The sequence below is a fragment of the Alligator mississippiensis genome, chromosome 13 (genome assembly GCF_030867095.1).
Source record: "Alligator mississippiensis isolate rAllMis1 chromosome 13, rAllMis1, whole genome shotgun sequence".
NCBI classification, from domain to species: domain Eukaryota; kingdom Metazoa; phylum Chordata; order Crocodylia; family Alligatoridae; genus Alligator; species Alligator mississippiensis.
The window spans coordinates 9,026,616-9,044,625 of record NC_081836.1 but is presented as its reverse complement, the minus strand read 5'-3'; the positions used below and the strand labels follow the sequence as shown (position 1 = coordinate 9,044,625).

Genomic DNA, 18,010 nt, shown 5'->3' with positions numbered 1-18,010 from the left:
ACTTGGTTCAGCAGTCGCCCCTGGCAGCTGCGCCATGTCCTCAGTTGAAATGCTGTGTTGCAATTCCTGCCAGGCGAGTGCTGCCGGGTGAATCACAACAGCAATCCCCAGCTTCAGCCCTGTGCAGGGGCTGCCTGTTGTGGCAAGGAGGGATTACGCTTATCTCCCTTTGTTGCAGCATTTCTCAATGGCGAAAGCCTCCCCGGGGAGGGCGGGAAGGTCCAGTAGCGTTTTCTAGTCCAGCTGTCAGGGACCCGATATAACTATCCTGTGAGGCCCCATCTCAGCGTAAGCATCTGCTCCAAAGTTTCCTGTGTGGGAGGTGCTGGCTGGGGTTCAGTTCCCCAACCTGCTGCTCATGTGTTTCCTCCTTCCCAAGGAGGAAAAAAAATAAAAGCCGTGAAGCAGATGCCCATGTGACTGCTGGCTGACTTGGAGAGGACGGTCCACGTGCCCGTGAGATCCAGGCTTTGGGGAAGGATGTGTGTCGAACCCACAAACAGTCTCAACGTGTCTGGGTGGAAGGAGGCGGGGCGGTAGCCCTTGAGTTGCCCCATGATCTTGGTCTTTTAATGCTTCCCGGGCATCGGGGCACATCCCTTTCATGGGTTTTGGGGTGGCAGGGCCAGGACCCTGTTTCTCCCACTCCACCTTACAGAGTGTAGGACCGACATGCCGGACTTGCGGTCGTGATGCCATTCAGTAGAGAGCAGTACTAGCCCTCAGCTGGAGGGCAACGGGTTGCATTTAGCCCAGTGCCCCAAAATGACCGTGGGAAGACTTGCCAGCCCAGATGCCCATCGAATCGGTCATCGTTTCCCATGATGGGGGTGAGGGGAGGTAATACCCGACTTGCCTCTTCCTGAAATGGGTGGGTACCGTCACATTTGCTTTTCTGTCTGTATACCCCATGCCTGTCTGACGTGGCTCGTGTCTTGCCCAAGCAGCAGGGAGCCGGGCTGAGGGTTTTCAAGTCTCCACTCCCGTCTACCCCCTGGGGATGTCGTGTCATGTGAGCATGGCGGATTCTGGGCCTGGCTGGTTTCAGGCATGGGAGCGGGTGAAAAGGAGACTGGTGAGCTTGCCTGCCTTTCTCGCTCTGGGACCCTGCAGCGGAGGGTGCGGCTCCGCTATCTCGCTGGCCTAGGCTGCATGCTCTCCCTCTTTACCACCCAGATAATCCCTCGGCAGCAATCTTCCGGAGTGACTTTGCTCCAGCTGGGGGAGATAAGGGATGGCTTTGATTACAGAGGTTTGCAGGAAAGCCCCTCTTAAGCCCACCCTTTTTCTTTGACCCAGTTAGACAAGAGCCCGCTCTGGCAGCTCACGTAACAAGAGACGGAGATGGTTTATCACCCTCAGCCTGTTGCTATTCTGCAGCTATTAAAACCGGACTGGCGTGACTCTAATTAGCTTGCCTGCTAATCTCATGCAGGCTTTACATAAGTCTGCACTTAAATATCTATCTAGCTTGATCCGGTGCTGGTTATAGTAAGCCTGAATTTTTTTTTAAGGGGGGGGAGAAAAAGATGTCTCCTACCTCCTCCCTTCCAGAAGCTGTGTTCAGTGGATGCTAAACAAGTACCCTGCCTCCCTGCTAAAATAAAGTATGTGCATAGGGGAGCAGCTGCCTTGAAGCCGTTGCCTGAACTTCCCCATCGTCACCAGGGTGGAGGGAGACGTGTCCTTCCACTGCAGCATGGCGCTGCCCGGGAAAGTGCCCGATCTCACGTGCAATGGAGCAGTCTGGGGTGACCTGCTCTCGGTCTCTCCTGTTGCAGCTCACCCTGCATTGGACATCTATTTTATCCCAAAACTGAGAACGCTCCAGCTTTTTGGTTATTTGCATTCAGCTCACCTGGGAAATGGCCACACAGCTCCCAATCCCCCACTCTACTGAGTTTTGAAATATGCTGTACAAAGTGGCACAGCTCCAACGGGAGAGACCGAGGGGAGACCTGCTGCAGAATATGTCAATGCGGTTAATGATTTCCATGGGTGTTATGCTAATCAAAGGGTGGGGGTGTTTTTACAGCTGCTTTTCGGGACCAGAAACAGTTTGTAGCGTCGGGGTCTTTTGGACGAGAGCCTCGCTCTGCGTCTTCTCCGCAGAGCTCTTAGCTGAGAAGGCATCGCTTCCTTTTGAAATATTGCCGGAGCAACGATGGCTTGCCTCTGTGCCCCACAGCTGGCATGAAAAGCTATGCATAAAATCAAGACAATGCCGCCTTGTGAGCGGACTGAGACGTGGGGTCATTTGGGATATTTGTCAAATGGCGGAGGAAAGGGGCAGAGCAAGAGCATTCCTGGACCGGTCCTGTCCTCGGGCTTTTATCACTTCTCAGAGGGGGTGAAAGAACCAAGAAAATATATTTAATTTCAAAACAAAACACAAATCCCCCCCACCCCACTGCCAAGCAGGGCCCATGCCATGTAGGGTACTTGCCAGAGCTATTTCTGTCCTGGTCCCTTCCCCCACCGCCCCAAAATGTTGCCCTCAAGTTCTTCCCTAAGAAGTGTAACCAGCCCAGCCACTGATTAAATCCTAAATTTAGCCATGGCATTTTTTTTTCTCTCCGCTCCTTCATGATGTGTCTAGGTAAAAAATAACCCTGGCATCTCTTCAAAGGGGACACGGGCCTGTTATGGGCTATATTTTGCCTTGTCACCCTGCCCGGGTCCAAAATAAGCCTGTCGTTCAATTAGCTTGTAGTGTTATATAATCCTGAAAGTCAAATTCGGGCCCAGCAGAAGTGCACGTGACCGTGTGGCCTCTGGACAGCGGTGTGTCAGGGGACGGGGCAGTCGGAGGGTGGGCTGTCCTCGGCTCCCGTTGTGTTTCGTGCCAAGGGGGAGGGAGCTTGGGACGAAGCTAATGTGCCATTGCCTAGTGCCACCTGTCTGGTCCCTGGATGTGGGTACTGCTGCATCCGGCAGCTGTAATCTTCTGCCCTCATCCCCTTTCTTTCAGACTTTGAAGCATGGATGTGAGACGAGGGGCTGTTTTGGAGTGGCTCCTCCTTGCCTCCTGCCTCCTTTCTTTGCATGCACTGACTTTCCCTGAGCAATGCAAATGTTTCCTCCTGTTTTGCTGGGTGGCCCTGCAGGACAGCGGGCAGGATGTCCTTCTCTCTTCCGCACGGTCCCCAAAACAGACGCTCCGAGTCCCGCCTGTCAGCAGTTAGCATCGTGTGATTATTTCAGAGCACAGGCTGAGCTCAGGGGGTGCATGGAGATCACCTCTTGCTCACCAGTTGGAGCCAGGTGAGGACAGGAGCTGAAGTATTGCCCCCCGGTGGGACTGTAAGCTGCTCAGTCACTACACATGCTGCTTTTTAATGTTTCAAATCCCTCCTGGATGCCTGAGATTCCCTATCTTTAAGGAAGGCTCCCTGTGGAGCTCCTACACGGCTGCCCCAGCTGCAGCTCCTCAGATGCTTGCCTTCACGACCGCCCCGTTCATTTGATGTAGAAGAAATCCTTTAGCACGTGAGCTATGCCGACAGCGACGTGATGCTCTGGCTGGGCCGCCGCCTCCCTGCCTCCTGCTGCGGTGTTTTGATAAAGAGGAAAGCAGGTTGGTGTCGGTCTTTTTTTTTTTCCTTGCCAAGAGGAATAAGCAGCTCTTGCTGAAGAAGCTTTGTATGACTTCATGACTGAAGGAAAAATGCTGGACTGACAACCCAAGAGAGAAAGTACTCCGCGTGCTCCACAGAATAGGCTGGGCAAGGACAGTCCTATTGCTCCCATTAGACTAAACACTGCTGGCCCAAAGGGGCTACCATTGCATGGCAAGAAGTCAGTTGATCTCCATGGTCCAAGCCAGCTCCATGGCCTGCACGTTGAAGTCAATTCTCCAGTTGCCTATTTGGCGAAGTGCTCATCCCTCACGCAGGCCCCTTGGAGGAGCACAAAAAGGCCTTAGAGTGGCCCTTGGTATCCGCCGAGACATATTCAACTGTCTTAGGCAAGTGTCTCTCTGTCTCAAAGGTTTGGCAGCAGCAGCCAGTAGGACCTGATCATGTTAATGGTGATGGAGAAGGACCAGGAAGACCGAGAGCCTCCAAGATGGAGAAGATGGAAGGGGATGAAGTAAATGGTAGGAATCACCATGTCAACAAGGCTCAGAGACAGGTGACAGCTCTGCAAGCGGATGTCTTGTAAGGCCTCCTTCAGCAACCTCTAGCGTAGGGGTGGCCAACCCACGACACTCTTGATCCCCTTTCCAGGGGACGCGTTTACCTCCATCTTCCTCGCAGAAACCCTGAGCGTGAGTGAAGTCCTGCCAGTTCTCTGCATGGGCTCACTATAAAGCAAGCGGCCAGCATTTTGCACGTGTCAAAAGCTGCCGCCTTATGTCTCATCGAGACAGAGGAGCTCCGTATGGACACTTCAACCAAGTTTACAACTTTCTAACCACCAGATGGAGCAAAGGAACTTTAAAATGATGGCTCCCCAGCATTTTGGCCACAGGCCTCCCAAGAGAGGCCAATTCTAAGCCACCACATATGAGTCTGAGCCATGCATGTGTCAGCTCAACCCCAGTTCCTGTAAGACACTGTGTCGCTCCTCCCATCTCTCTCCTGTCCCTCCGAGGTTCAGTGCTCCTAATTTCTCTTTGCAAGCTGAGTGTTGAGGGGCAGTGTTCAAGGGGGGTGGCAGACTGGGCGCAGTCGGGTGGGCGGTAGACGTGCGTATTGTGGGTTTCCCATATGCGCATCAGTAAGTTGCTGCTATTCCTGCCTGAGCCTTGTTGCATATCTTTGGCCAAAAGTTTGCTCTGACTGGTGCACATGATGATTTTGCAGGGATAAGGAATGACACCCTTGTTAATTAAGCTGAGCCAACCAACGTCCTGTCACCCATGCCCCGGGACGCACTCATCCCAGCTCTGCTGAACAGAAGGTTAGCGTGCTTGTTGCCATTACAGCTAAAAGCAGCAAAGCTCTTAGCACTCCTGTACTATTTGAGTCACGTTCAGAAGAAATAGGCCAGACCCTAGTGTTTCCAGGCATGTTTGGGAACCCCTTGCACTGGCAGAACTGGGCTGGAAGTGTGATGAGAATAGCTTTTTAGGGGTTTTTTTAATGATATTGTAGTCATTCTGGTCTTGTTGATAGCCAGGGAATGCAGAGAATAAAATAAGGTGATGCAGGAAAGAGGAGACAATGTTTCACAAACCTCAAAGGCTTTCTGTATGTGCCATGTAGGTCTGGCTATTGACACTTTTTTAACCAGCCCTTCCTTGCCTCAGTTTGAAACAACCTAGGAAGTGCCCCCGGGGCAGGTGAATGGGGTTAGGCAAGGATAAAAGGTGGTGCTGGTGCTGGCCTAGAAAACCCAGTCTCTTGCTACTTGGAAATGTTTTGCAGCTGGAGCTGAATAATCTCTGGCATAAAGAGGGGCAGGCACCCAGGAAGAAAAAAAAGCAGCTGGTTTTCCTAGCGGTGCCACTGCCTGCCTCTTTGGTTCACTCAGTCCCTTGTGTCACACAGCGTTTTGACTGCTCCCCACTCACTTGGACCGAAATAACGCGGAGCCCTTTTGATTCACCTCCTCTTGTTCTCTCAGTGCATCCAGACCCATGCGAATGACCTTAGTCCAGGTTTGCCTTAAAACCGGTGCTGATGCGGGCTGTGCGAGCAGCCGCGGGGAAGTTTGGCTCACGTAACGGGCTCTGCAGGACTGTCCTTGCTGTCCTTCCTCTTTCCATGGGCTGGGCTGGGAATACAGAAGTTCAGTTTGGATAGAGCTCCTATCTCGCAGGGAGACACGCAGCAGTTTCCTCTGCTCCTCCCCAGGCAGCTTAAGCAAATATTTACAGCAGAAGAAAGTTCGCGCCTCGGTTGCTGCAGGCTTGCTTGGCTCGAGTTGGAAGGTTTCTGGCATGTGCCACACGAGGAAGAACATTTTCCACACCAAGCCGTACAGAACCTTTCCTCCACCTTTTATGTGTGCATGTGGTTTTGGCTGGCTTGCATTACTTTTCTGCAAGCTGCAGCCTAGGATTTTGCAATTCATCTAAAGGAATTAAATGCCTACATCCTGCGGAAAGTCTATAGGAATTGGGTGGCGAAACTCCTTTGAAAAATCTCACCTTTAAAAAGTAAATGTGTGATGATTACATCTTACAACAGCCATTCTGTAATTAGGTTTGGAGCCAAGTCTCTAACCCACCCCCCTGTATGGGTTTACCCACTAAAATCCACAGACAAAAGGCTATTTGCCTACAAATTGATAAGGTCAATCCAGGACAGAGGTAAATACTTTTTTTCTCCACTAAAAACAGTTTGAATTCAACAGGGTGGAGGGATCCTGAATTATAAGCTGCTCATAAAAGTTTGAGAAGTCTTTAGACACGTCTTTACCTGTTTCACAATGTGCAGAAAGAAAGAAAGGGAGAGGACTTAAATTTTCTTGACTCCTCTCGCTGGGACTGAACTGCTTACAAGTGAAAGTTTGAAAACCATTCAGGGTTCAAATGGGAATATCGGAATAACATGTTGCCTCCTGCATTTTTAAAATAGGGGGTCCAATCCAACTGAGGTTTTCCTTTTAGGAAGGTCTCTAGCTCCTTGTTTTGCACAGATAAAATTGGTAATAGTTTGTCCATCAGGGGACCAGCCCAAGTCTGCGGAAGAAACCCGTGCAGGGTCTGGGAGCCATTATATAAACCTCACCACTTTTTCCATCTTTCCCCCTCTGCCTTCGTATATAAAGTCCTGGAGCATAACATACATATAGCATTAAAGAAAACTCCTATGTATCTTGCCCCTGGGGACTGGATGAGGGAGAGAAGAGGACACTAACACATGCCAGGTGCTTGTTCTCTTGAAGAATTTAGCACGGAGAAACACTCATACCTTGGGTGGATGGATGCAATATGGGACCCAGACAAGCATGAAACACAATAGCTTTGCTGCTGAAACAGCAGCTGAACTTTCCTGAGTGATTTTTTCAGCCAGACTGCTTTATAAGCAAAGATGCCTTAAAAAATGGTGGCAGCACGGCTGGATATTTCTTCCAGCATTTGTCAGACAAGAGAACTTGAAATAATTAAAATGGTTGGATTTCTCTGTTGAATGGGGAGAGGGTGACAGACATCTTCTCACTCTGCTGGTCTCTCACCTACTCTGCAAACTTCACCAGCTCCCTCCTACGGGACTCCTGCTTGCTGCATGAGGGAGCTGGCAGAAAGCACAAGACCAAAAGGAGGGACGCAGAGAGGGTTCATGGTAGGTCCTAGAAGACATCACGCTGGGTCTAGGAGACGCATGCCGAAGGGATGCATCCTCTGGTATCAGACACTGCTGCAGTGCAGGGTATCTAGGAGGCCAGCGCATCAGTGGGGACACAGCAAGGGTTGTTTGGATGCCTTTCATAATTAAAAATATTTAGGTTATATTTTTAGATGATAATTGAGGACTTGCTTGCTTTATCCATGCTGTTTTTGCTGTGTGTGTATGGTGCTTGTGAATGCACGAGTTCGTAGAGATCAGGGAGTAGGAAAATGCAGTGCCCTTTTCAGACCAAGATGTAACCTACTTTTTCCCCTTCTAGTATCGCCACAGCTATGGTATCTTTTAGATCTACTACCTCTGACCATTAATTGGTAGCTGTGTTCGGGTTCGCCCACACACACAGCACAAAGCCGAGAGGAAAAGTGCTTGAGTGGTAAGTAGGAAATGAATGTGTATTTTAAAGCACTGGTTTGCACAGAAATGGTAGTAAACAAAGGAAAGTTCTGCTTGGGGCGTCAAGTTGCTGATGCCGTTCATCACTGGAGACCTTATCTAGAGCCTCTGCCCTGGCAGATGTGGCCTGTTCTGTTTTACCATACTCAGCTTTAAAAGCACTCTGGAGAAGGAAGGTGGGGTATGTTTTGCTCTCCTATATCTAATGTCTTAGCTTGGGGGTGGCCTGCCTGCTGTTAGACTGGAGGCTGCAGTGCCCATCTTGGTAGAAAACTTTAATCTCGCATCTATGTCCTCAGGGTACGAGCAAAGCTAAAATGGGAGCACCAAGTAACACCCTACAGAGAAGAACTAGCTCTAGTCTCTTAAGAGGAGAGTGCCCCTTCTCTGTACACACCAATATCTGGGGAGAAGCAGCATGAATATATATATGTGCATGGCTTTAAGGTCCGTAAAGCCATGCACATACATATATCCATGCTCTTCTTCAAGCAGCTGGTCCTGGCTGCTCTCAGAAGCCACACACTGGACTAGATGGTCACAAATTTGATTCAGCCTGTGGTCCTACTGTAACATTGCCAGCTCTTTGCGGTTCACATCAAATCCCAGCTATCTAGTGACATATTTCACAGCTCCGGTGCCTGGAGTCCAGCGATGCCATGAGAATCTCAGCTCCCGTGTCTACAATAGACATTTTCTAGGCCTTAATAGTGAAAGAGAATATCTTGAACATGCGTTTCTGAAAGGCTAATAGACCGATATAGAGCCCCTATTTTTCCCCCAATCTTGTGATTTTATGTTAAGCCAATTTCATGATTTTTTTTCTGATGGGGGGACCTCAGTCACGGGCTTGGGACAGTTGAGGTTGATCTTTCTGCTAATGGATCCTCTACGAAGGTATCAGTGACGTGAGCCAGGAAGCCTGAGGTCTCATTCAAAGTTGTCTGAGAGTGCACACTAGCAATTGGTCATTTTGAACTACAGATAATATCAGGGGCTCTCTATGATCATCCCTGCAGCACAAGCAACAAGTAACCAACAGCAGCCTTTTGGGGTGAGATTCACCCAGGAGAAATGAGCAGTGCAAGGCTGATGCATCACTCATGTCCCACAGAAAACCTGGTGGCTTCAGAGGGACTTCACTGGAGCATGGATCACTGCAGACTGTGTCTCCTTTCTGAACAATTTAGAGTTTATAAATGACTCATTTGAGCTGCTTGGTGAATGCAAGGGCTTGTCTCAAGTGGGGGAAGATACTGCAAAACAAGCTAGGGTGTGAATTTAAAGTGCTGTAGCCACTCTACACTAAGTCCCCATGTGGGGGCTCTTATTTTGCACTGAGTGCCTTTGTGTGGTTTGGGCTTAGTCAAAGTGGATGACGCTAAACCACACAAAGGCACTACTAGAGCATGTGCGCACCAGGGGGCTGTGCACAATAGTTTTTGTGCCAAATACCTTTTCTGGACTCTTTTCCCATGTAGGCAAGGCATGGAGGGAAAATTGGGACAGCCGGCTGCCAAGAAAGGGCCCTTAACTCATAAGGAATAACGGGCCCCAGTCTGATCTTACTTACAAGGGTGTGAATTGAGGGGAACTCCATGGGGTTAATTATTACACCAGTTTAGCAGGAGAATGGCATCCATTGTTCACGACCGGGCAGCAAAGCCATTTTGGAGAGAGCAAATTGGAACACAACTGCCCAGAGCCCCAAGCTTGGCGGGGAGGGGAGAGAGGCACTAGACTTAGGTCATATCTGCAGAGTAGCTGTGCAAGTTATCCTGCGTGCAGCTGGGAGGGGAGGGCCTATGCCTTAGTCCCTGCATGGGCCCTCCAAAGGGACATTGGCTCTGCCACACAGGGAACCACCGGATATAGTGCCTAGTGTGGAACAGATAAGCTGCTTGCAAGACTGCAGCGATGGGGAGCAGGGACCTCACATCTAGCATTCTCCTTCAGCACGTCTGGCGGTACAAATTCCCAGTGTTTCCTGACCTGTTCTGCGCCCTTGCACCACCACGCTAGTGCTGCACGCCCAGAGAGTCCTGAACTTCTCATGCGGACACTTTGGAAACGCTGAGGGTCTTGCCCGACTCCTGAATGTGCTGAATGCAGGCTTCCATGATGCACTGCCAGGCAGAAATAAAGCTGCTTGAGAGCTCGTTGTTGCTGAATGAGGGACTCTCTCAGCCAGAGCCCCTAAAAATTGATGGCAGGAATGTCTCACTTTTCTGGTGTGGGCCTCATATGTGGTTTGGCAGCTGCTGGGCAGAATGGTTGGGTGTTTAGCAGTGCCACACTTGGGACTGGGATGAGAAAGGGCCCTTAACTCATAAGGAGGTGATGAGGCTCGGGAGGTTGCAAAAGCAGGTGGCGTTTGGGGTTTAGGCGCATGGTAGATATTGCCTAACACAGACATCTGGCAGCCAGCCGAATTGGAGAGCTCCCAGACTGTGGTCACTGAGCTGGTCACCCTGGCAAACGTTTCTTCTTGCTGGGCTTGCCAACCGGTTGGTCAGGTTCCCTGAGGGGGCTGAATAGGAGTCACCACCTCCCTCTCTGCTTTGGCTGGCTTGTGTCCTGTTTGCCCGGTCCACGTTGGAAAAGCCTTGCGGGCACCCAGGTTGCAGCTCTGCCATATGCCCTGAGAAGAAGTAAATGCTGGGCTATGGCAGGAGATGTTATATCTGTCTGGTGGCAGAAGGGGTGAAGTAACCTGCCTGGTGGCATCTAAATTGCTTACAAAGTGGACCCTGGCCATGTGGACCCTTTCGGGCAAGTCCTGTGTAGTTTAGCAGAGATGGACCTGATGGGCTTTTGTATAGCAGTTGCTCTGTCCATGGTAGACACTGGGCCCAGCATGCAGAGGCTATAGAAACATGGACTGAGACAGAAACATGGACTAGCAGAGATAGTCCTCTTCCTGAAAAGCTTTTAGTATAAAAATAGACCAGACAAAGGGACAGTTTATTACCCCTGCTTCACAGGTGGAGGGACTGGCGGAGTCACAGTGGACCTAAAAGGGCCAGTTTTGTAGCGGAAGCAATGGAAGGAAGCCCACCGGGTGTGCTCATATATCTTTCTTAACCTGTGATATCAGGAGACATGCCTGAGGTCACAAAGGGAGTCTGTGGCATAGGCAGGAACTGACCGCAGGTTTTCAGAGCGATTTCACTACGGACCCTACATCCTTTGGCCTCCCTTCCCCAAAGATGTCTGGAGCCCCTCGGTTGCAGGAACAGAGTCTCCATTACATTCTGCATGCCCTTTTCCCAGCATGGGGAGGATACAGTAAGACATTTTGCCAGGCTCCAGAAAGTCCCTAGACTGTGTTTGACCCAGAGACCACTCTTTCCATGCCCTTCAACCAGACCTGTGATTCTCAAGCAGGGTGCTGTGGCAAGGTTAGCACCGTTAGGTGTGCACACAATCCGCAAGATGACCCCAGATGGGAATCCCATTAGTGTCAAAAGCATTCGGACCTGTTATGGGCTTTTTGAGTTCCTTGCAGCAGAAAAATTGCTCTATTTAATTTTTTCATAGTCAAAAAAATGAGTGAAAATTAAGAGCTGACCGTTTTTGAGGGGGCGCTTGAGCCGAACAAGGTTGAGAACCACTGAACTCGACAGACAAATGTCATGTCCGGTGTGCGGCATTTTTACCCGCTCCCCGTCGTCCCCCTTCTAAACATTGAATTCACAGCTGCTGGCTCTGCACCGATAAGAGAATGAGATGACTTCCTTTTTTCTCTCCACCCCCACTCCCTTCCAGAATAAGCTGGGCTGTGTTTTTTGCTAAATAGCCACGGCAGTCGCTCCTTCACGCAAAACTTTCCGGGCTCCGCCACCTGGGGCAAACCTCGTCAAGGATGCTGGCAACAGAAGCGCATCTAACTGGCAGCCAACCCTCCTCTAAACCCTAGACCGAGCCAGCCCCATCTCCTGTATCCTGCAAACCTTCCTCCTTTCTGAACTGCCCTGTGGTTTCTGTGGACTAACGACTCTCTTCATATTTTACCGGGGTTGACAAGCCTTGACCGCTATGGTGAGGTAGGAGGACTGTGTCTAATTTTCTGTTCTTAACTAGAGAAGATAGTTTTGAGTTAGAGCAAAGGAAAAAGAGGAGAGCATACAAAGTCTGGGTTGTTTAGGTCTTAGAAAACTTCCACCTACAAGCATGGATCATGTCTTCCTATAGACACAGGCAGCACCTAGCTCACTGTGGGCACTGCTGCCCCACAAATAATGATTAATAGTGTCCATGAGGTGCGCGTTCCTGTCTCTCTGGAGGCAGAAGGCTTCTTCAGTGGAAAGGTTTTGTGCCAACGCTATTTTACTCACACAATCAGTGCTGCACATAGCATTAGAGAAGTGGCCCCTGCTCAGAGGCACTTGCTGCGTGTGTGATGTATGGGGCCATAGTTCATATTACTTTGCGGCAATGTTACATTTATTGCGACTTGGCTTTGATCTCCCAGCTGCATCTGTGCGTGTGCATGGTTGTGCGAGTGAGAGAGAACTGCACCAAGTGTGGGGAGAGCGGACCAGGCAAGAACTGGAGTGTGTCTCAAGCCACAACTGAGCCTGCTAAAAGCAACCAGCTCTTTGCAAAATTAAGCCACGCAGACACAGTCCTTTGCTTCAGAACAAGACATCGAACATGCTGAGGTTTTCCTCCAGAGCTGCTGGCCTCCTCATGAGTGTGAGTAGGGACATAACTCACTTTAAAGCTCTGGACTGGGAAAATAGCCGGAGCCCCTCATGCGAGCGAGTTACAGTCCATGCCACCCAGCTAATGCTCAAAGATTTTCCCTCTCATTAACATGTCTTGCCATCCTGTGAAAACCACTTGGCTCTGGCTCTTGGCTTCCCTCCTGGATCCTTGCCTCTGCCCTTGCTTTGTTCTGCTCCATCAGATCATGGAAAAGGGGGGAAAAATGCATGATTTTCAGCTCTGCGAGGGAACTTGTCACTCAGGCAACAGCTGAGCGGCTTTCATAACTGGCTGGCAATATATTTTTAATGTCCCAACTGTCTGCCAGGTGGGCCCGCAATTTAATTACCACTTTCTTAATGGGAACAAGAACATCTGTAATATACAAGGTAGTAAATCTCCCTAAATTGATGGAGATTAAATGAAGCCTCTTCTATTAGTCTCCGAGGGGCTCTTTGTTGTGCAGTTCCCGCCCAAGCTCGAGGTTAAAACGCAGCCCCCATTAGATATACGAGGTTTGCTTTGTGCTGCGTGGGTAATGCTATACTAGGAGGAAAATGCCAATCAGAATTCAGGCTTTATTTGACCAATAATTCTGGGGGGGGAAATAAAAAATTCGCACACAGGAAGAAGCTAGCTACTAAATCATTCCCTTGATTTTTCAAATGGGAGCTGATATGTCCAAAGCCATCTAAGACAGGCCATGGAAGGAGGAGGCAGTGAGGAGCATCTCCCCTGCCACCCCACAGCTGGGATGGGGGCATGTGGTGGCAATCAGGTCCTTGTGCTGGCCTGGTCTTGGACTCGAGTTAGGTCCTGGCAACCCACCAGCATTGATGATTGCTGGTTTAGGACACTTAAATATGCTCTCATTCATTTTAAATAAAGGCAGGTCTAAATGCTCCAGGCTACTCAGCTGTGGTGATACTACTGCTAACGCAGGTGGAGAGGAATACAACAGCATCTCTCATGCTTTGGCCGGGCTAAAGCAGATCCTCTTTTCCACTGAGAAAGGACTTGATGGAGAATCATGCAAAGCTCATGCCCTTTTCCCGTGAGTTGCCTTGTGCCGAGTTTCTTTTCCCATGACTGGATGTGATTTTTCTTTGATGGCTCATCTTGACTGACTCATTGCCTAGGCAAAGCCCACCCTGGAGGCTAGCAAGTGGTGTCCCTAGCATCATGGCCACCACCACCTCTTCAGTACAGGAGTGTGTATTTTAAGAGCGGACTTCAGTGCGATCTTGTGCAGGGCAGTAAAACCTTTATTCTCATAGTTTCTGTCTCAGACATAGGCACATCCTGACAGCAGGTGCAAGACAAGTACAGCAGTGGGTTCTTTGATGTCTTTTTCTACTTGCAAATATGTCTGTAAATAGACACAGGCCTCACCCTCCATTTAGGCACTTATCTGTTTATCCTGTCTATCAACTGGACTGTACCTACGCTATGTTGGTATAGTAGATGATACAGCAACACGAGACAGCAAAGCGTTGTAGATGGAAGCACTGAACCACAGTGTCTCACTCAGCTACATACAGCACCTTCGGCCAAGTATGGACGTGAGCATGGGACATGCGTTTGAGTGCCACCTTAACCACTGGGCCAGCCTTCCCCTTGTAACCAGCTTATAATCCCTCCAGCACTGGGGACACAGCGGTGGGTGAGAGCCCAAAGATACCATGAGATGCATACGATGGAATTGAATTAATGCATCAGCACAAAAAGGGGGGTTTTAAATAGAGGCATATTTGGAACAAGCTGCATGGCATTTATAACAACTTCATAAGGCGGAGTGTCATATTTTTTATAGGGGAGATCAAACCCACACGGAGCTCTTTGGGGTGCATGACATAAAACCCTGGAAAGATTTGCTTTTGTGGCTGTCGGACACTGGTGCTGCTCCTGGAAACTACCCACAGTTGTCTGGATGGCTCATGCCTGTGGGCCAGCATTGTGTGCACACAGCATGTGAGGATCTGAATGGCCCTTTTCATAGGGGCAGAGGAAATAGCTCAGGTAGCGGTGAGAGCTCCAGCTGTGCCTCGTCCCTCACTCCATATCATTCACCCACCAACTTCAGCACAGCTCCAAGCTCTCAACTGGCCCTTTTCAGAGCGAGTTAATAATAGTATAAAAGGCACCCGGCTGAATCCTCTGGGTCTCTCTGGAAGGAGCATAACAGGTGGTGCCTCACTGATGTTATTCTGCAGTGACCCAGACATGACATCCCTAGGGGGAAAAGAATAATTTCGGTCTGCACGGTCTGTTGGCCAGTCCCCGCAGGGAAGACCCCGTGTGCTTACCAATTCACGCCACCTCTTAGTGGTGTCAGCCATGTGGAGGATTGTCCTACAGGAGCTGTGCTCTTGTTTGCTGCTTTTCCTCTTCCCCCTCCACCTGAAAACATACTTTTTGCTTAATTTGAGTCCTCAGGATGCTTCCCCTGTCACATGGTATCAGGTTTGCTATACCTGTACCAGCTGAAGAGTAAGGGCTAGATTCCTGGCTGGTGCAGATAACTTCAGTGGACTGATGCCAGTTGCTGCCAGCTGAAAATTTGGCTCTAAATTTCTACCCTCAGATGGCCTTTAAATGAGGAGCAACCACACTGGGGCAAGGCACAGGTGGGATGTTTCAGTTGGGCAGGCTAGCTGGCTGAGCATGGCTCCCTGACCTCAAGGTTGTAGGACTTCACCAAATTCAAGGTGAACCTCTTGTTTCTTTACACCCACGTGGACTGCAAACATCCAACTGCTGTGACCTAGCATGGCCGAAACCACCAGAGTCCAGGCTTGCATTCAGGCTCAAGCTTTCCACTTTTAGGAGCCACTCCGAGTGACTCGCTGAGCTGCTGAACCGACTTTCAGGTGGCAATTTGCTTAATCAAATGTGCCTGTCAGTGGAAACACCAGATCTATTTTTAGTGTTTCATATGGGGGGTGAAACTTCACTGAGAGCTTTACGTGATGCCACGGCTCTTTGCACACCAGGTTTCACATGCCAGGACATGAAGGCACTTTCCTCCAGATGCTTGTCTGAATGGACACATGCTGTTTGGGGACGGGGCAATGGGAAATGCGTATGACAGTTTACTGAAGTCCCACATTTGAGCTCCTTCTTGGGATCTGAGATGCTTCTGCAATGGTTGTGTATAGAGAAAATATGACTTATTTTCCTCCATCCTTTCCCCTATTGTAATGCAGTCACTGGTTTGAAATTGCTCTCCCCACCAGACACATCCATTGTCCTCTGGCAATGGAAACAGAAGTCCCAAAGGCGAGTCGGAGGCATAGAGCCTCCCAATAGCAGCGGGTGTACTTGGGGAGACGACATCAATAGAAAGGAGAGCAAAAGCTTGCCAAGCTGCTGCAAGATGCTGCACGGGCACCACCTTACCTCCAAAACACACCCAGTGGAAGCTGGCGACATCTGAAATCAAGTGGTCAAGATTAACACCTCAAGGTGTGTCCACAACTAATTTCCTGTTAACAGATAACAATCATATGAAGGTCTGACTCGAAATAGTGTAGTCAAAGCTCACCCTCGGGTGAGCTCCCAGGAGGTTGGAGCGACAGCTTGAAAGGAACATTTGCCAGCAAACCCTGTGCCTGCCATAGTCGCGCACATCCCCTGCGAGGGCTGCTGATGAGCTAGTGAGAAACGCTCCCTGGTCTTTCCATTATGTGTTTGGACATAGTGGGTCTCAGTGTTTCCCTCGTATAGTGACCGTGACAATTGCATTTCTGGTACAAATTGATCCGACGGTGAGAAGCGCGTGTCAATGCAGGGAGAAGGCGCTATGATAGATAGGAGCCCTTTAGTGTCTCAGAGCAAAGAAGGTGGCCCTTAATATTTTATTCCAAGGACAGGACATAGCTTTGCCTGCTTTCTGAGGACCTGACTGGTCTCCTTTTCTCTTCTCTCCTACCCAGTCTGTCTAGAAGGAAGCAGACCAGCTGGGATCCCCACAGCTTGGCATTTTCAGAGTGGCAGCTGCATGATGCCAAATAGGGCAATGCCAACCAGCTGCTGGGTTGGTCATCATGGTCCACTTCACCGTGGTAGCTGGCCATGGCAACACACACATGCACATATGTCTCTTCATAGCTGCTCTGCCTGTTCCTAACAGGAAGGCTGCAGCTGGCCAGGCATGTGATGTTAACATCACTCCCGTTACTTGCCATGTTAGCAGCAGCGTCTGCTTTGCTAGCTTTCTCATGGGATCAGAAATCAAAGCTCTGTGATCCCACTGCGACTGGCCCAGCCCAAGATCCTAGTCCTGTTTTAAGTGTCTAGATTGGAGGCTCAATAAACCAGGCTTTAGGGCATTTGTCTGGAGTAGGCAGTGAGGAGGAAGGCTTAGTCCTGGCTAGAGGTCACCCTCTAGCCTCTTTTCCCCTGTGATCCTGTACTCTGTCTACAAGCCATCAGGGCTTCACAGTCTGATGGTGACTGATGTATTATCCCTTGATAACAGTGCCCTGATACAAAAAAGATGGATGCTCCTCTAACAGATGGATGGTGGATCCTGTCCACTGGGGAGGCCATGGAAAACCCAGCACTGGGTTATGGGGGGGACAGTCTGGATGGGGAAGGGGTGCACCAGGGGCCGGGGGCTGGATCAACAGCTGCCTGTGTCCAGTGAAAAGGGGGCGATGAGCATGCAGGGACATGCCAGTGCAGGGCCTCTGGTACTCTACATGCCAGTCTCTGTTTTCACATCCTCCTCCTCCACATTTGCACACACAGCTCGCCTTATTTCTGTGCACAATGCTTGCCAGCCCCGGCACATCCATGCATCTTTCAGCACCAGGCTGTTTGCTGCTTGCCCCTTTTTTTTAGCTGCTTCCCTTTTAGGCCACTGCCTGGCTTCTATCTGGAGGATGGGAGACCAAGTTGAAAGCATCTTCCTACACATCTGTGGTGGTGGGAGGGGGTGGAGGGAAGTGCCTGCGATATGGTACTTGGTTTGGGGCGTGTACACAGGTACCAATAGGAAAATAATTCTGCCTAGTTTCCAAAGAGCAGTGTGATGTTTTTTTCTTTAGCTTTAGATAGGGTCTTGTCTCCATTGGGCTTGTAAGTAGATTCCTGTTACAGGGACTTGGGAAAATGGTGTCACCTCTGAGCCTCATGCTTAGAAGATCCTATTTCTTCCCCCAACGCTCCAGAAATACTGAGCTTCCCCTGTCCCAGCTCAAGTCAGTGGGATTTAGAGGCACTCATCTCAGGGAAGCAAAGTGAGATGAGCTCTGCCCCAGCAAAGGATTTAAGCCTACGTTGAAATTCATGACTTTGATTAGGTGGCTTGCCTGCTTCAACACCCTGCTGACCTGCGGCATAGGCAGGAGCAGGCAAAACTGCCTTTGCTTTTCCACAACATGAATAAAGCACGTGGGGCAAGATGTAGCAGTGGTTGCAGTCCTATCCATGACTTGTGGATCGCAGGTATCAGGGTACATAGCCAGGCGCAGCTGGGGGAAAAGGCTTGTAGAAGTGCATGGTGAATGACTTGTTTGGTTGGCCACAGTGTGTATGTGAGTTGAATCCAGAGTTAAAACAGCAAGACATCATAATGAAACGGGTGGGTAGAGATGAGGAGG

General features: G+C 49.9%; 1 protein-coding gene across 2 annotated transcripts in view; it reads left to right on the top strand.

Annotated features, from left to right (window-relative positions):
* Nucleotides 1–18,010, top strand: part of LOC102562607 (tyrosine-protein phosphatase non-receptor type 11) — a 75,461-nt gene that overhangs the window by 10,524 nt on the left and 46,927 nt on the right. Inside the window, exon 1 of one of the 2 annotated variants that reach the window (XM_059716260.1) lies at nt 11,560–11,740. The exons of the other annotated variant lie outside the window; for it this stretch is intronic. Coding sequence (XP_059572243.1) covers nt 11,733–11,740 — 8 coding nt within the window. The 5' untranslated portion in view covers nt 11,560–11,732. Of the gene's footprint in view, nt 1–11,559; nt 11,741–18,010 lie in introns of those variants that run through there. 2 annotated transcript variants of the gene reach the window in all.